The sequence below is a fragment of the Coloeus monedula genome (genome assembly GCF_965178545.1).
Source record: "Coloeus monedula genome assembly, chromosome: 1".
Classification (NCBI taxonomy): domain Eukaryota; kingdom Metazoa; phylum Chordata; class Aves; order Passeriformes; family Corvidae; genus Coloeus; species Coloeus monedula.
The window spans coordinates 88,548,973-88,566,265 of record NC_138781.1 but is presented as its reverse complement, the minus strand read 5'-3'; the positions used below and the strand labels follow the sequence as shown (position 1 = coordinate 88,566,265).

Genomic DNA, 17,293 nt, shown 5'->3' with positions numbered 1-17,293 from the left:
GGGTTGTCTTATAAAAGGAGTTTGTATACAGATCTCGCTGTGGTAATCCTTACCTGCATTTTTGATCATAAGACATGAGATTTCCACAGTGCCAAAACCCTTGCAAAACATAATTGCATCACCAGTGTGAATCAGAATAACTTACATGCGGTTTTGGAGGATTTGAAACAGGATGTTGAGGTAGATACCACAAGTATTTTCTGTCTTTTTTTTTCCTTGTCCAAATCTGGTTAAGTTCTTCTGTTCATTTTACTATAAATGTATTTTCCTTGTGTCGCCTGTGATTTACATAGTGTTTCACTGCATCATCAATGCAGGTTGGTAGGGTATATGCAACTGTGTGTTCCTTTTCTTGCACTGTTTCCATCCGTCTCCTTGAGGGTTAATTCATGTGTGCTGGAGGGGCTACTAACCACTTGGATGCCATCCTCTACTCAGCTAACTTCAATAGATCTTATATTAGTTTTATCTTAGCTTTTTTGTTTTGTCAAGATGGCTCTTGAATGTGCTGCTCTGAAACTCGTTTTGGGGAACTGATTGCTCATGTTAGCTTGTCAGATAGGAATAGGAGATCAATCAACAGCTGCCTTACTGTAACAAACCTTTGTTTATATATGTGCTGTTAGGCTTCATATAGTATCAGACTTAATTCCATGGTGACAAAAAGTGCTATAATCTTTTTATAAATCTTCTACTGAATTCTTAGTAGCTCTTGCATCAATTATCTCTCAGACCTGATGCGAGGAATAATGCTGGGTGATTAAATTCAAAAATGAGTAAATGAGGAGGAAATTATTTATTTTTAAACCAAAAAGTTTTTACAAGCCTCTTAAATCACAACTAATTTAGGTCCTGTGATGTTTTTCATAGTGTTCCCACATACGAACTGTGGACCATATGTAAAAGGAAAGGGTATTTGCTGAACTGTCATTTAGAGACATGAAATGCATCCTGGTCTGTAGTCCAAAGCTGAGATTCTTTCCATGTTCATCTTTTTTCAGTAAATAGAATTTCTGCAATGCAATGAGCCCTTTGACAGCTGTGAAAATACCTGCTTTCTTTGGGAGGCTGGCACAGAAGATGAGCAGGGATCATTTCAGCTTTATGTTGCTTCAGAATAAGTGGGATCCTGCTTAGTCTTGTTAGCTGAGCTTAGCATGTCAAGGCCAACAACTACCAAAATAAGTAAATAAATGAGGATCTAGGGGATTGAGAAGGGCTAGAAGCAGAAAGGCAAGTGGGACATGGTTATGCACAGATTAAAGTTTGCTCAGGCCTAATTTAGGGGTTATCATCCCTCCTATGTTATGCTCAAAAACATTAAAAATGTATTCAAGGTGCTTTGTTCTAGTGGAACGTGATAGCTTAGCTCACTAGTTTAGTACAGTTTTGTAACAAAGTTTTCCTCTTTCCTTGAATTGAACTTTTAAATCTTTTCTTGTAATTGAAATCACGATTTCCTTTACCAAACATATTACTTGCAACATCCAGTGGAGCTGGTTTCTGAACAAAGCCAAAGTTTAACAAGTTGTGGGCAAAGAAGCAAAGTGAAGTTCAGACAACTGCCAGTGTGTGCACTTTGGTTCTTGTTTGGGAAAGAACACTGCTCGCAGAAGAGTCTACAAATCTGCCAGTACCCTGTCCACCACCAGAAGTCTGTCAGAGCTAGGTTTTGCAAGTGTTCTCCTTTAAAAATGTCAGTCAAAAGCTACAGGCTGTTTGCATGTTTGTGCATGAAAGTGATAAGCAGCCTCTGTGCTGTTCAGTTGAAGTGCAAGAATAGACCTTGAATGTCCACTTTCATACTCCTTGATCTTATGGCAGAATTCAATGCAGATTAAGGAAAATACCCTTTTGTATCCCTGAAAGTGCATGTATGCAAGATGGTTGGGGAGCTAGAGGCTCCTCAGCTACCGGCAACTCTGCCTGCTAGATTCTTTCAGATTAGTCACAAAATTTGTGTGTGCATACTTAGAGGACCAGCATGGTGCTGTGCTGACTCAAAGTCCAGCAAAATTTGCGAATGTTGCTGTTAACCAGCTAGCCTTCTCAAAGTCAGCTTTGTCAACTTTTTTTTTTCTGATTAGGATTGTCTTGATGGAGGCTGGACCTCACTGGTTGGTAGAGAAAGATACTTTGAAGGATCGCACTATATGTGAAATACCCTTCTGAGCAGTGTACCTGCAGATGGCTGGAACAGTTAGAAATCCTGTGGAGGGCTTATTTGACTTTAATTAAGCTCTGTGGAGAGCCATCACAGTAACATAGTGGATTACTTGGCAGGCTGAGACATCTGCTGGCACTTCTGAGGTGTAGGCTACAGCAGGGAGGTTTCCTATTGCATCATGCTGAAATCTCCAAAACATAATGGTATTTAGTAGTGAATGCCATTGTATAGAGATGAAACTGTATGAAATTCAAGATTGCAGGCTTTGTCTTCAAAAAGCTTAAGGATCTTAGGAATCTTTTGCTCCTGCAGGAGGTTTATGGCAAGACTGAGGGCTACTATTAACAGTGCTGCACCTGCAGAGAAAAGGAGCTGACAGAGGAGTGAAACCAGATTCTGGACTTCAGTGCAGCATATTATTAGGAGAACTCTTTATGCACCTTGCCAGTGCCTGCCCTGTTAGAAATTGAATTTAGGTGTGTAATTGATATACTTAAAAGCCTGCTAATGGTAATTCAATGCTTTCAACTATGTACTTGTTTTGCTTAGTGTTTTGCATGAAGTGCCTCATTTTATGCATATTAGGGTACATAGGACACCTTTGCAACTATTTGATTATTCAGGGATAGCTTGAGATGACTCTTAATCATTCCTCCTGTGTTACAATCACCTAAAAACTTAATGATCTTGCACGCTAATAGCTTTGTCTAATTGTTAATAAATTAGCACCCTCAGGGACCAAGCCATATGGACTTCCACTGAATATATGCCTCAACTTTCTTCCCTTTCTGCTTTTCACCACGCTAAACAATTGCTGTTAGTTGCTGTAATTGACTCCCTGACTCTGTGGTCAGGGTCTGTCCTTTATGTCTTCTACATCCACCCCCTAAGCTTTTACTTGACAGCCATCTGACACCCTACAGCTCAGTCTTCTAGTACTTTAGATTAATGATAAAATTTAAAAGCCTTGCAATTTGGCCTCTCCCTCTTTATACTCCTACTCCTGTGGTTCCCTTGTGATTGCTCAAGAAGTGTTTTTGATACGTCCTCTCCAAATAGGATAAGAATCTGGAGGATGGAATGAAATTTAAATTGCAGCTCTGTCTCAAGATCACTAAAAATAGCAGGAAAATTATTGTAGACTTTGTCCAAGCAAAGCAAAGCTTAGATTGTTGAAAATGCATGAACTAGCTGACATACAGAGGAGATGGTGTAGCCTAGTGAAGGTGAGTCTTAGCAGTAGTGTATTAGCTGTTAAATACAAAAATGAAGGGAACTTACCATAAAGAAATGAAAGGAAGAAACCTGTTTGTGGGGTGATGTGGGGTTTTTTTCTTTCTTTTTTTTTTTTTTTTGACACGTGTTCAAACCTTGAAATCCTCTTCCTCTTGAGTACATTTTAAGTGAAGGTTAAGTGGCTGTTGTTTTATAGTAAGGAGCCTACTGACTTTCAGTGAGAAACATGGTATTTCAGGTCACTAAACAGAGCTCAGGTGTAGGGGCATGAACAGCACTTGTTTAATTCTGAGCAGATCTTTTGTTCACCCAACGCCAAGAACTGAGGTCATCAGCATCCCAATGCAATTGCCACGTGAATGCCATGTTCAGATCTCATTATAGTTATCAAGGCACATTGTTGGTGGACAGAAATTGAGTGATGCTGTTTTAGATTATATCCTCAAGAAACGTGTTATTTGTACAAAATCATTTATGGTATCTAAAAAAAAATAGTGCAGTTGGTTGCAAGCTGGATAACTGCTTCTGATGGTTCATTTACCTAGAAAACATGGCAAAAGAATGGATATTGGAAAATACAGTGTGTTTAAGCTGCATAGCACTGTGTGTTTGCCAGCTCCATCACTTCGCTCTACTTTCCATCCCTGTCATGAAGAGTTTTGTGAGACAGAAAGTTTGCAGGCAGCAATGGTATATTTTGCCAGGCCAGTCGATACAGATGGAAAATAAGGGCACATTTTTGGCTGCACAAAGCTCTGTTTGGTCAGGAGTAGCTGTTCAGGCAGTGGCTGTGCTGTAACCAGAGGCAGATATCGATGTGTGTGTTCATCAGCCCACTGAACTCCTGATAGGGAGTGATGTAACTTGTGGCTAGGGAGTAATTACAGTGCTCTGCAAGAGGAGTTCAGAGAGTGGTTAGTGCAAAGGGCTCGCAGAGTTCTCTTGTCTTGCAGAGTATTTATGATTGTTAAGGAGGAATGACTGAGCACAAGTTACTTATTTACAGTGAGGTAAGGTGGCATATATAGCAAGGTTGGTGCCCTTTTCAGGGACTGATGTTCCTTCAGCCAGCCACACCGCGTCCCTGGTTGATTTACTTTGTACTCTTCAAGGTAGAGGTCTATCACACTGCAAGAGCAAGGATACAAATAGATCTTCTTATATTAAAGTCCTTGGACTGCCCTTCAAAATACCATATCACAAAAATATGGTAGGATTTTTAGCAAGATATAATGATCACTTGTATAATGATGTCTTCCAGCATGGCAGCACTGTCTTGGGTTTTTTTCTTTCTAAATTATTTGGGCTTGCAAAGTGTTTATTACAGTGTTGGGAGATCTGAACTTGATACACTGACAAGGCAAACTGAAGTATTTGTAAGTGATATGCTTTGGAAATGGATGTCAGTTTATCAGTAAGTGAAGTGCTGCTTCACATTAACATTGTCATTATTAAAAATCCCACCAAATTCTGGTTCAATGCAGACACACACACATATATATAGTAAATACTGTAACATTTATTCTGTGTCCATAGCTTTTCACCAAGGAAGACAAAATAAATGTCCATTGCTGGCTCTTACTAGCTGTGGTTTTCTGCTCTAAAATAAATAAATAATTTCTGCAATAATAATTTGCACTGTGAAAACAGAGTTAAATAATGTGATAATTTTACTGAAACTTAGTCTTTGCTCTTGCCACACATTTCCTTTGCCTGGGACTTCCAGGTGTGTTACACTGCCTTTATTTTGTCTTTCAGATGACGATGTGGACCTGGAAGCTTTGGTAAATGACATGAATTCCTCATTTGAAAGTTTATACTCTACGTGCAGCATGCAGTCGGAAACCACTCCGCTCCTCCAGAATGGTCAGCTGAACCGCAGCCAGCTGCCAGCCTCGGGGTCCAGCACCCTGCAGCCCACGTCCCCGAGGCAGAAGGTGCAGCGCTCGCAGCCGGTGCGCATCATGGCAGTCAGGTAGGGACGAGGCACTCGCCTCCTTTTCCGTACGGTGTCATGAACTGGCTTCAAAAGAACTGCATTTTCAAATAGGAGATGCACTTTGGTAAGGAACTTAGTAGTGTCAGACTAGACTTTTGCATAGAAGAATGTAGGTGAAGGACATAATATTTCCCCGTATTATCTCTTTTAGTCGAGGTTTGATGTATCTGCAGTAGCTGATTCGTAGAAGTGTATCGTTGATAGCAAGTGGCAGAAACTATATCCATATTTGGATTTTTTTCCAAACTGTCAAAACCAGTGCTCTCAAATCTGGTGTCTACTGACAGCTTATAGGTTTTATTAAACATTAGAGATTGTGTAGGTAGATGAGGGTGCACTCAGCTGCTTTTGATATACAGAAAGTACCTCTCTCTTTGCGGAGGTTTCCTGAATGGTTTAAGACCAACAAAAAAAAGGAGTACATCTTAGCTATATGTGTTCTTCCCAGAGCACTTTCAGCTCTCTCACTTGAGTGCACTAAATCATTACCAAAAAAAAAAAGAATTGTTGAAGTTGTCTCCGTGTTGTAAGGCTCAGGACTGGAATTCAGGCTTCAAGTGGAAAACTCCTGATGGTGATGGGAGGGTATGTAGGTGATGTAGAGGTTCTTAAAACCTTTTTAGGCAGCAAAAGGAAAGGACCTCCTGTCAGCATGAGTAGGTAAATTAATTTCTTTCCTGCTAGTTAACAATGTCTTCTCTAAAATAAGTGAAAAGTAATAATATAAAAAAAATCCCAGATGTGGAAGGGGTGACTTTTAATTCTTTACACTGATGTATTACCTATAGAAATGGTATGCTTAAGACAGGCAGCTTTTCTATTTGAATGGGAAGTATGCAGTGCAACGAAGCTGATAATGCCATCAGTTCTACAGGTATTTCATAGTTCACCTCGAATAGGGCTGTACTAGAAAAGGTACTCTCTGGAGTACTATAGCTGTTGATGTTTTGTAAATATCTCAGTCAAAACACTTAAATTATTTTTGGTACTTAAAAACTTAGCAACTCTTATTTTGAGAACACTCTGCCTTTCTGAAATCTGTGCTTCCATGCACACAAGAACATCCTGAGTTTATCATCAAAGAAGATAACGGTGAAACTTCTTTTCATGGTTATCTGGACCCATCTTGTTTGCCACCAGAACAGAGTGATTGACTGTGGTCTCCTAGGAGCATAAAGGTTTATGTGTGTATCAGTTATGAAGTCACTGATGCACTGGCAGCAGTACAGGTGCATCAGAGCACAGCACAGAGAATTCCCAGCTTCAGGAAACCACAGCTTTCTAATTGTAGTGAGTCTGTGGTTCCACTTACAGTGGAGGTCAGTCAAAAACTTGCAGTACAGTGCACTATTGCACAGATATGACATGTCTACTGATCTGAAGAAATCTTATACTGTCCTCTTACCCTGTTCTGTAGGGAACTGCACACATGGGGACCACAAAAAAAAAAAAAAAAAAAAATGAAGCCGGTCAAGTAGTTGTTGGCATAGTTCACAGTTATGGGTGGAACCTGTTATTTATTGCACCCCCCCAGATCTGTAAGACTCATTCATGGAACGCCAAGGCAAGTAAATTGCAGGACAAAGTTACCTGTGGAGCAGATTTCACAGCTGGTAAATTTTGTCATCCCCCAGGTTCTGGTAGAGGCAAAGACAGTGAGAGTACCCAGAGTGGGACGTGCTGCCAGGGGGCAGCTCTGTTAAGGAGGCTCTGCTTGTTGAAGGCGTGCAGAAAAATGAGAGCAAACTGAGTTTTTAATGATTTCCCTTCCAAATCCAGGAGTTAGTTGATTTGGAAACTTTGATCATTGCCACTAGATGGTGCCTTTTGCTTAGGCATTGAAGGGCAGCCTGCTGCAGTCAGCTGGTGCATCTTCAGTGGTGATGCCCAGGCATCCGGGAAACCAAAAGCCATCTGTGCGTTCATGAATAGGTCTTACAGCTTTTCTGGTAGGTTTTGGTTTTTCTTTTGTTGGTGTGGGCAGTGCAGGTGTATTATAAACTGGAACTTGAAACTCTGTTGTCTGTAGACTCATGAGTCGTATTTTTGCAGACGCAAACTCGTCTGAACAGTAACTGTACAACAGGCGTGAGGTGGGAGGGTGTAATTCCAGCTTATTGCTGAGGCCGCGTCTTTGCATTTTCATTTCTCCAGGAAATGCCGAGTTGCTTGGAGATAGAATCTGGTATTATAATGAGGTGACAATATTGGTTTAAGTCTCAGCTTAGAGAACTTTACAGTGGGGTACACATTTGTTTTCAAATCCACTTGGAATTTGGCTCTGAGTGACTGCCATTGTTTTCTCCTCTTTCACATTGGTTTGGAAGAGCTTTACTGACTTTGTGGCACACAGAGCTTAAGCTTGTAATCTAGTGCTTACAACAGTGAGTGCAGATAGATATTTCTGTTTATTTTATTTGCACAGTTACCTCAGTTACTCACCCAAGTAATCAAATTATGAGCAACAAAACAAGGAAAGATGCCTGACTGGTCATTTTTCACATGCAATTACCTACTTTGTGCTAGCAGTTGCTGTAACTGTATAGTAGTTGCCTAGAAAAAGAGTGGGTTTGATTCCTTGTCTTTAGTGTCATTATCAAAACGCTGGGGCAGGAGATCCAGGTCTAGTGATGCCAGTTTGCTCCTCTTAATGCGTAGTGCTTCTGTGTTTATAGGCGTCTTCAAGAAGAAGAACAGCAATTCAGAACATCATCTTTGCCGGCCATCCCAAATCCCTTCCCAGAACTTTGTAGCCCTGCAAGCTCTCCAGTGCTGGCCCCTGGATCTTTACCTCAGAGTCAACCTGCTAGTAAGCATGTGAGTATGGGATGAAGCTTTGGGTCATCCATTCGCGTGCAAACCAGCAGCAGACTACTTCATTTTGAAGGCAGAAAAGAAAGCTTCCAGATAAGTAAAAACTCCTGTAGACTTTGTCCGTGAGTAGGGCAGCACTGGCCGAGAGAGTATCTTCAAATAGGTTTCAGACTTTTTTTAAAAGGTTTGTAAGAAAGAGGTGTAAAAATGAAGTAAGCCTCTTTCAGATAAATGCATGTTGTGAATGAAGCAGTAATGCTTAATATCCTTCAGATTTTGTTATTCCACATAAAGACTTACTAATTCAGAAGTCAAGTTAATTAGAGTTGGATGAGGATCTGTGCCTTTTATACTGCACATTCTAGGTGCCACAAAAACGCTGAGCAGCTGAGTTCTTTAGAGACATGGTGGTGCTTTATTTGCTGTTTTTCATGAAGTTGTTCAAGAAGCAAAGGTGTTGTTAGAGCTTGTAACTAGGTACAGCTCTAGGTAACGGGATTTAAGAGGAGGGTTAAGCTGATGGAGTCACTGTCTGTGTTCTTGGCAGCTAAGATAGCACAGACTGAGTTCTCATGTGGTGCAGAGCAGTAACCTCAGTGACACGGCAGATTTTCTTCTCAGTCCTACTCCACTCTATAAGAAACAATCATCTTGTTTTGTATCATTCCTCAAGCACACTTGAAGACTAAAGCTGGGCTCGAAAACCTTTTTTTTGTAAACTGTGCTGACTTGCATGGGAATGAAAAGATGGGTTACTGTAACTGACTGTTGGCTTACAACAATTCTGTTCTTGAGTACCCAAAAATATTGAGAAGTGTTGTGTCACTGCTCAATTAGTTTGTAATTAGCTCCTACATCCTCTCTGAGAGATAAAGGGCTTGGGTGGGCCCGTTCAGCTACAAGCAGTAGACCCAAATGTGTGCCCTCGCGTGTTCTGTGTTGTGTTACAGTGCCATAAACAGCTGCCTGCTTTCCTGAAAGACACAGTGCATCTCCACTGGTTTTGCTGTATTTCTTACACAGGCAAGACAGACAGGTAACCAAATAATGCCCTGGGAAAAAATTGAGCCATCCTGTTGGGAATTTAGCACAGGGCCCTGTCAGAGACCCAGGTACTGGCTAAGCAGAGAGGCTGTTTTGCCAAGGCAGTGTTGATGTGACTCTGGGGAGATAAAACCAGGGGCAATTTTGCCTCCTGGCACTTGCCAGCAGGACAGCAACATAGCTGTCTTTCTGAAACAAACTTTAGTTTCTGATGAGCCTGTGTTTACCTCTTCAAATATTCCCTGGGTTCAGGGTTTCTTTGCCTTTTAGCTCTATGTTTTACTAAAATTAACCAAGCCACCTTAAACTTAGCTCTGTAAAACCTTAAGGAGCCCTAAATGATCTGTGAGTCAATTTTTGATGGAATTTAGAAACTTGGGGTTTAACAGCAGATGAATATAAAAATAACCAGTCTTTTAATGGACATAAGAAGATGTCTAAAAAGGCAGAATAGAAGATCTTTTCCCAAATTTTACCTTACAATTTAAAAAAAAAATATTCTACCTTACTTTAAAACGAAAAATTTTGACAAATGTTTTGAAAGCCTAAAATGAAATTGTTTTTATTGTATAGAAATGCTTGCTGCTGAGTTTTTTAATCAAAGACAATCCATTATAGTGGCAAAACCTTTTAGGGTACAAGCTGAGGGGGTAAAGCATGTTGGGCAATAGGAGTTTGTTTTGTAAATGAAAATACACTGTTCGTTTCAGCATATCAGCTCATTGGAGGCAGTTGAGAAACACTGGCTTGGGGTGAGGGAAGGATAGGAAAGTGTTCTTTTCCTCTCCAACAAAGTATTTTCTCCTCTTTAATGAAGGATTAGAGGAACAGAACTGAAAAAAAAACTTCTAGTTTTAAAGTATTACTGGGCAAAAGTAAAAGAGAGTAGGTTTGGTTTCTTCATGAAGGAAGAAAACTACCTCAATTTTAAACATGGAGTGTCGTTGGATAACAAAATAATCTCTCTGTTCAGCCTCCACATAATTTTTGTTTAACCCAATTTTAGTTCCCTTCAATGGAGTCTGCTAAATATCCTGAGTAAAAAAAATTAGTAACTTAAGAAATGTTATACATCTTTCCAACTTCAACCCATAAAAAAATGTAGAGTTTGGGAATTTGAGTAGATTATTTTAGGACATGCTCTGGCTGAGATAAATGTCTGTCTATACGATACAAACTGCTGATTAATAAAGCGAGTGATGAGCTTAGTTAAAGGACTGCAATAGCAAGCTTTAATACCTGGCAGTTATTGAAAATAGTGTGCTTTAAGACAAATATAAATACAATGTTAAATGCTAACCGAGGTAAAACACCAAGGTGCCTAATTTCAGGTTCTCTGCTTGCAAATTGTAAACAAAGATTTAAATTGGATATGGGAATGAGCCGTTCTGATTACATGGGATATCTGAGGTGTTAGTGAATTCCTTTGGTGCTTCTTGAGCATTTACAGGTAAATAAGCAAACAGCAGTTCCAGCCAGCAGTGCTGCAGCTCTGGTCACACAGGGCATCACGGCACACGCATGGTGTGGAGGAAGTGTTGCCTTTGGTCAGCTCGTATTTGTGGTGCTTGAGAGGGTCTCAGGGTAATGTAGCCTTTGGGGATTTCAGAAAGAAGTGAGTATTTTGTTTGCTGACCATATGAAACAGTGGAGGGGTCACTGGGAAGCTGGAGTGTCTGATGCCTTCATAAGAAAGGAAATGTTAGTATTATTCCTCCTGGAACGCCTCAGTGTTATTTTTTAATAAATGTGAAATACAACTCTGCAATGATAAAACCTAGTAGTGGTTATGCAAGAGGAATTTAAAGATCCAGTCTTGTTAAACATAGAAAAGTCTCATGTCATATTGCCAAGCCTTGGGCCTAAAGAAATGCCAGCTCTATTCAAGTTTTAGTAAAAGTTTTACTTTTCCCCCATAGGAATTGTACATTGTTCCCCATAGGAAAAGGATGCAGGTGTGAATGAAAGAGTGAGTACAGGAGCTTTCCGGTCAGAAAGCTTGAATTATATCTGTGGCTGAAATAATGGATATTGTCTTTTCTCATAGGCAAAGTTTGATTCTGTAGCTGGAGCCTGAGATACAATTTTCTTGTTGCTTCTGAGTCTCTTCCTTATTTTTTTCATGCAGTTGCCACTGCTTTTTTTAACAAGCAGTTCACAGCATTGCTTTATGCGCTGCTCTGCATTTGTTTCATACTCTTGGCTCAGCAAAGAAAGGTAAAAACAGTAAAACAGCGAAAAATAACTGTAATAAACCTTTCTTACTTTTTTGTGGTAGGTTCTTTTTTTCTGTCTTCTTATGGTGATGAAGCATTTTCTTTATTTTACTCAGAAAAGTGCAATAATTTCATTTTTTAAAAAAAAAAAATTTTACAAGATCTGTTGGGTAATGGTACTAATTTCACCACAGCAGGAAGCAGTATACACCTCTAACTCTGCTGCCAGTCAGGCACTGAGTACTGCTTTTAAAGCTGATGGCTGCAGCAGCGTACTGCAGCTGCTCCCCAGAAGACAGAGAACAGTGAGAAATAACAGGTCTGCAGTACTAGCACAAAACTAAAATTGTGTGTAGGCAAATGGGGTAGTCATTTAATGGGAGAAGCAATCTGGAAGGTAAAACTGGAGTGTTAGGCTTATTGAAATAATTTCAGATTTGTTATGGGTTGGGGTTTTTTTAACATTGGGTAATCTTTGCTTTAGAAAACGAACCTAATCTTGTGGGTTACTTGTGAGTCACTTGTGGGTAATTTTTTTCTGAGCACACGTAAGTTGAGAAACTGGCACATAATTTAGTAGTAAAAGATTTAGAAGAGAAATAACTGTGAACCTTTAGGTTACGTTTCAAAGGCTATCCTGCACTGAACTACCTCCACAGTGGCAGCATCTGTGCTAATATGGCTGTGTGACCAAAGAAACCTGGTTATAGACATTCCAAAATTATTTGTAATTAAAGAGATGCATGCCTCTTTGGGGTTCAGTGCTATGATCCTTTATCACAGGTCTGCAGGTGGAAATGGCCCACTTTGAGCTTAGTTTTACAGTGAAGAATGTTAGATGCTGACCTGTTGATAGTGAACAGCAGTAAAAATTGGCAGAGATCAAGTTTTAGTAATGTAGCCAACCAGCTGGTGAGCACCTGGATGAAAAGCACCAGCTGGTTGTGCTGTTGAGTCAGTAGCTCCTTTAACTGCTGGTGTGATGAGTGAGACAGTGCACATGTCTTGTGCTTGGAGAAAGCATGACCCTTGAAGGGGAAGCTGACAAAGAGCTCTTAAGTCCTTGAGCTGAGAGCAGCATTGTCTGTGAGCTTGGACAGGAGGCTGACAGGAGAGGAGCTCCCTGATCAGTACATCCCAAACATTCCCCTCTTCATCATGTGCCTCATTGTCCTCTAAGTATCACCCATCTGCTCCTCACCACAGAGCCCAGAATTTCAACACACCTCTGAGAGTGCTCCCACTTTCCGTGCTTAGGGAGGGCAGGAAAAGGCAGGAGCAGGAAGGACATGGTCTGAGTGACACCCAGTGGCATTGCAAGACCACTTGATATCTGTCTCCCTTTTCCTACATTTTTGTGTGTAAGGGTCATGCACACCTACAAACACAAGATCACCCCATGTCTGAGGGGGGACAGTGGTTGCAGGCCAGAAGGGACAGCTGAAAGTTTTTATAACATTGTTTACTTAACAGGATAAATATGTTTGTCTATGAAAAATGGAAGCCAGAAAATTACACCAAACCGGGACCAAACATTTGTCCAAAAAGATTGCTAAAAACATCAGACAGCTACCTTACTGCCAATTGAAGTCCATCTTTGTGTTGCTGGTATAAACTAAGAACTAGTTGGTTACTTAGGTTATAATTTCTGGTTGTGTACAAATATTTTGGAAAAAGCATGCAATAATTACATGTAGGTCACTGCAATGCCACAGGATATTAGGCTTAAGTATCTTGTGTGAGTCAATGAAGCTTTCAACTGTAAAAATAGGGCAAATTTCTCACATCCCCCCTCTATACAGCCCAGGCAAGCTTCCAAAAAGCAGTTTGATGTACCCAAATTATTTACTCTTTTCTAGCAAATTAAATTCACAAATGGGTATGAATTAATGTCATTCTTTTTTCCAGATTTAGTTACCCTTCAAGGGAACTTGTGTAAACACACTTCTTAGTTTTTGTTGTTCTAATTACATGTTATGATGCACATTTTTTTTATTTTTCTTCCCATAAAACTTTTATATTGGCTCTTTTGAAGATGAGGATGTTGATTTTCTAAAGAGAAGCTGTATAAAAATATGAACTTCTGTATAATGCAGGCATTATGTACTAAGTCAGATTTTGCAATGTGTGACAGCAAATCTTGTACTTGATCCTTCAGTGGAACAGTCTTTAGCAAGAAGACATTTTGAAAATAAATACTGACATCTGAGTGAGTCAACAGGGCATTACTTTCTCTAACCAGGCCAAATCTATAGCTGGATATAATCTGGTCATTTCCTTAGGTCCAAGTCCAGGCACTCCCTTTGGCCCAACTTTAAAACAAGGGTTTTTGTGAGTATCTTCCATGACACATCATGTTGTTTCTCTCAAATGTTTATTTGAAGCAAGGCTCTTACACTAAGTAAATAAATCATACATAAATTGCTCTGCAGCATGTTTAACTCAGATGCTTTTTTTGAAGGCAGTTGCAATTGTGTTTGGAAAAAATAGAGAAAGAGCAGGCCTCTGCTGCAGGGCTGTGATCTAACTGCATAAAAGCAGGCCTTTGGGTGCCCCTCTCTCGTTTGGAGAAATAACACTTCTCTGAACTAAACGAGCTAAATTTGATGGGCAGTGTAGGAAAGATGTTGCATTACTTGCCATCTTATCTCCTCTCTCATGAAAACATGTTGTCCTGTTACTCCTGAAGAAACCAGGATGGGGGGTGAGTTCACATCATTCTGAAAGTCTCATTTTCTCATTGCTGAAGGAGAGAGTGATGAATATCTGAGGACAAATGAGTCTTCTGCACTAAGCTAAGGAGCGGCAGCCCTCGGTGCTGTTAGTGCTGGTCACCCGGGGGGTCTGCAGGCTCTCCAGCTGGAGCCCTGCACGTGGCCTGCTGAGGACTGGGATCAGCACCGAGGCAAAGCTGCTGTTTCTCCTTCCTCACGCCTCTTACAGCAAGAAGCTTTGTGGTAGAAAGAATTGAATCTCTTTGTATCTTGCTTTTGGAAAGTGCCAGAACAGTAGTTACAGTCCCAACATGAATTACTGGAAATATGAAGGGCATCTCATGCTCAAACCCAAGACTGTGTTATTTGTTGGGATTTTTTTGTTTCTACTGACACAAACCTGGCCCAGCTCCCAGGAGCGTTTTGGCTCCCTACCCGGAAGTGATGCTGCGGTGCAGGAGCGTGCTGGGAGGAGGGCTGCGTGGTCAGGACCAGCGGGGGAACACACTGTCCAGCTGACGCTGGTCTGGCTCACAGGGCAGGATGGAACCGACCTGACCCAAGCTTGCCTTGCTCCATGTGTGCTGGTACCCCCACTGGGTCTCCAGCCACACAGAAATGCTTGCAGTTGATTTAAAAAGCTGTTGCACAGTAATAGTACTGAGCAGCCTGTAGTATTTGCTGCAGTAACTGCATTAGCGTGTTCACTCTACATTTTGGTGTGTGCATCTTAATTACATGTGCCCTTGCACATTTTGTTGCACAATGTTACTCTTGCTATGTTTTATTAATGGCAGAGTAAGAATATAACTTAGCTGTTCTATGCTTTGATCAGGAATTGACAGAGCTGAGGAGCGATCAGGCTGAGAATGCAGTGAAAAATGGGAAAGCATAACATGAGAGGAATTCTAATTCTCTCTGTGCCTAGTGAGGCAGGCAGGAATGGGTTTGGGTGTAAACATAAGTGCAGTAGGGAATTAAAAAGAACCCAGAACTATATTGAGTAACTGTAATTATACCATAAACGAATGGTTGAGATGAATCAGAGATGTCATAACTTTAGGCTGATAGCCTTTAAGGAGTCATTCAACAAAGTAGGAATAGCTGCACTGAATCTGTGTGACCTCTGTGCTGTCTGGACTCGAGGTGTGAGTTCAGGTCAATTTTAGACATTTTGGATAGAAGCGTTTTTGGACCTCTGCTACCCTAGTGGTGCAGGTGAAAGAAAACACCAAGTCATAATAAGAGCCTCTGCTGTGTATCCTATGTGAACTTGTGGCACCAGGTTGTTGCCAGCAGCTGGTGGGTGAGCTGACCACGAGGTCCTTCCTGAGGTGAGCTGTGCTGGCACCTGCGGCTGAGCTGCTGGTGATCCCTGGTGGATGCTGTGGATGTATGGAGTGCAGGACTGGGAAGGCACCCTAGCACCAAGATGCTTGCTGGCATCTACTTCTGGAGATGGAAGGCAAAGCCAGTGTTTAGTTTGTTCCTTTCCAACCCATAAGCACAGTCATTGCTTAAGTATGAGGAGTGATGCTGTTCATTCACAGCAGGTAAAAGGCTTCTTTGGACTTGTTTTAATGTCCTGGACAGTGACCTGTGCCCACAATTAAAGTGGAAATCTGTTTGAAATGTCCATCTTCACTTAGGTGGTGTTTGCGTGTGGATGCATGGGGAAGAAGGAATTTGAAAGTTGGTTCATTGTCTTGGTAGTGGAATGCTCTTGCATTGTGCCAGAGCTTGCAGATACAGTTTTGTTCCATTTCCTAACAGGGGGAGATGTTCGTTGGAATTTAATAGCATTTTTGTATTGGAAGAATACCGCTGAGTTAATTAAATCATTGTGGGATGAGTTTCAGTTCTCTTTGCTCTTGATTTATAGTCTCCTATTGCTATCAAATTCTTATTATATTATTCTTCCTCCTAATAGGAGTGCAGAATTACTGTACTAAAAAGTGATTTTGTTTAATTAATGTAAGTACCTTCACTCTTTGCTGCAGCCTGGCTATAATCTGAACATCATTTACAAAATTTACATAAGAGTGAGTTTAGTCTGGACTTGCAGAAGCACAAGCCATCAATGGTTCATAGAAGCTACATCTCTTGTTTCTCCATTGGCATTAGGATTGCTTGTTCTCTCCAGCGGTAGACCCTGCTGCTGCTGGGGTTACTGGAGCTGGTTTTGCCTGCTGCATTTCAGGAAGCAACAGAATTGGAAATACCATTGTGCTTCATGCCTGGAATGTTTGGGTTTTTCTGGTGTTGCTGAGGGAGAAATGAATAGCACTCAGAAACAAAATGGATTGACTATCAGCTGGAAGTCGGGATCCAAGATCCCATGTTGAGCCTGGGATGTTTCTGCGGAACGTGAATAAAGCAACTTTGTCACAGCAGACTTACTTCCAGTGAGATTTCATTAACAGTAAAGAAAACACTGTTCTCTAAGTTTTTGTGGGAGAAGGGGATGAAGGTGGGAGAGACCTTTAAAAGCTGCTTCTGTGTCTTACCAAACAGGTGCCACTTCGTAGCACCCAGATCTTTTCAGCCACCCCGTTCATCTGCCTAGATCTGTCTGGCCAGAGTGAGGAACTGCTCTGTTTTTTGGGGTTATTTAGAGATGGACTATGAGGACACTGCTTCACCCTGCACACACACAAAGTTTACGGTGTGCACTGTCCATCCAGACATTTCATAGGAGCATTATCTCCTGCTCTGTGCCACATGGCTGCCAGATGTCCTGCGCTGCTGCAGGAGGCATTGGGCTCGCTGGATCGCGCTCAGGAGCTGCGGAGGAAGCAGCTCTGATTGCTGGGACTGATGTCTGTGCCCGACTCACTGGGGAAGGCTGGCTGCCTCACCGTGTGCTGACCGTGCTCGTGTTCCTCCTCTCGCCTTTTATGTTCGCCTTTAAAAATCGTTTTTCCCTATCATCCTTGCCAGAATAGGTAGTAAGAATAGGAAAAAGCCATTCATAAGGAGCAAACATTGCTTAAAAAAAACTGCAGAGAAAAAAGGGGTGCAAAACATTAATGAAAAGAGTATTCTAAGCTAAATAACAGTGTCTGCATAGTAAAACACCTGGATTTAATTTTACAGACAAGTT

General features: G+C 41.1%; 1 protein-coding gene across 3 annotated transcripts in view; it reads left to right on the top strand.

Moving 5' to 3' along the window:
- The window catches only part of GRB10 (growth factor receptor bound protein 10), a 145,672-nt gene that overhangs the window by 82,796 nt on the left and 45,583 nt on the right, over positions 1–17,293 (top strand). For all 3 annotated transcript variants that reach the window (XM_082295568.1, XM_082295569.1, XM_082295567.1), the window contains 2 exons: positions 5,162–5,378; positions 8,078–8,219. In XM_082295568.1, the coding sequence (XP_082151694.1) occupies positions 5,162–5,378; positions 8,078–8,219 (359 nt within the window). The remainder of the gene's footprint in view (positions 1–5,161; positions 5,379–8,077; positions 8,220–17,293) is intronic.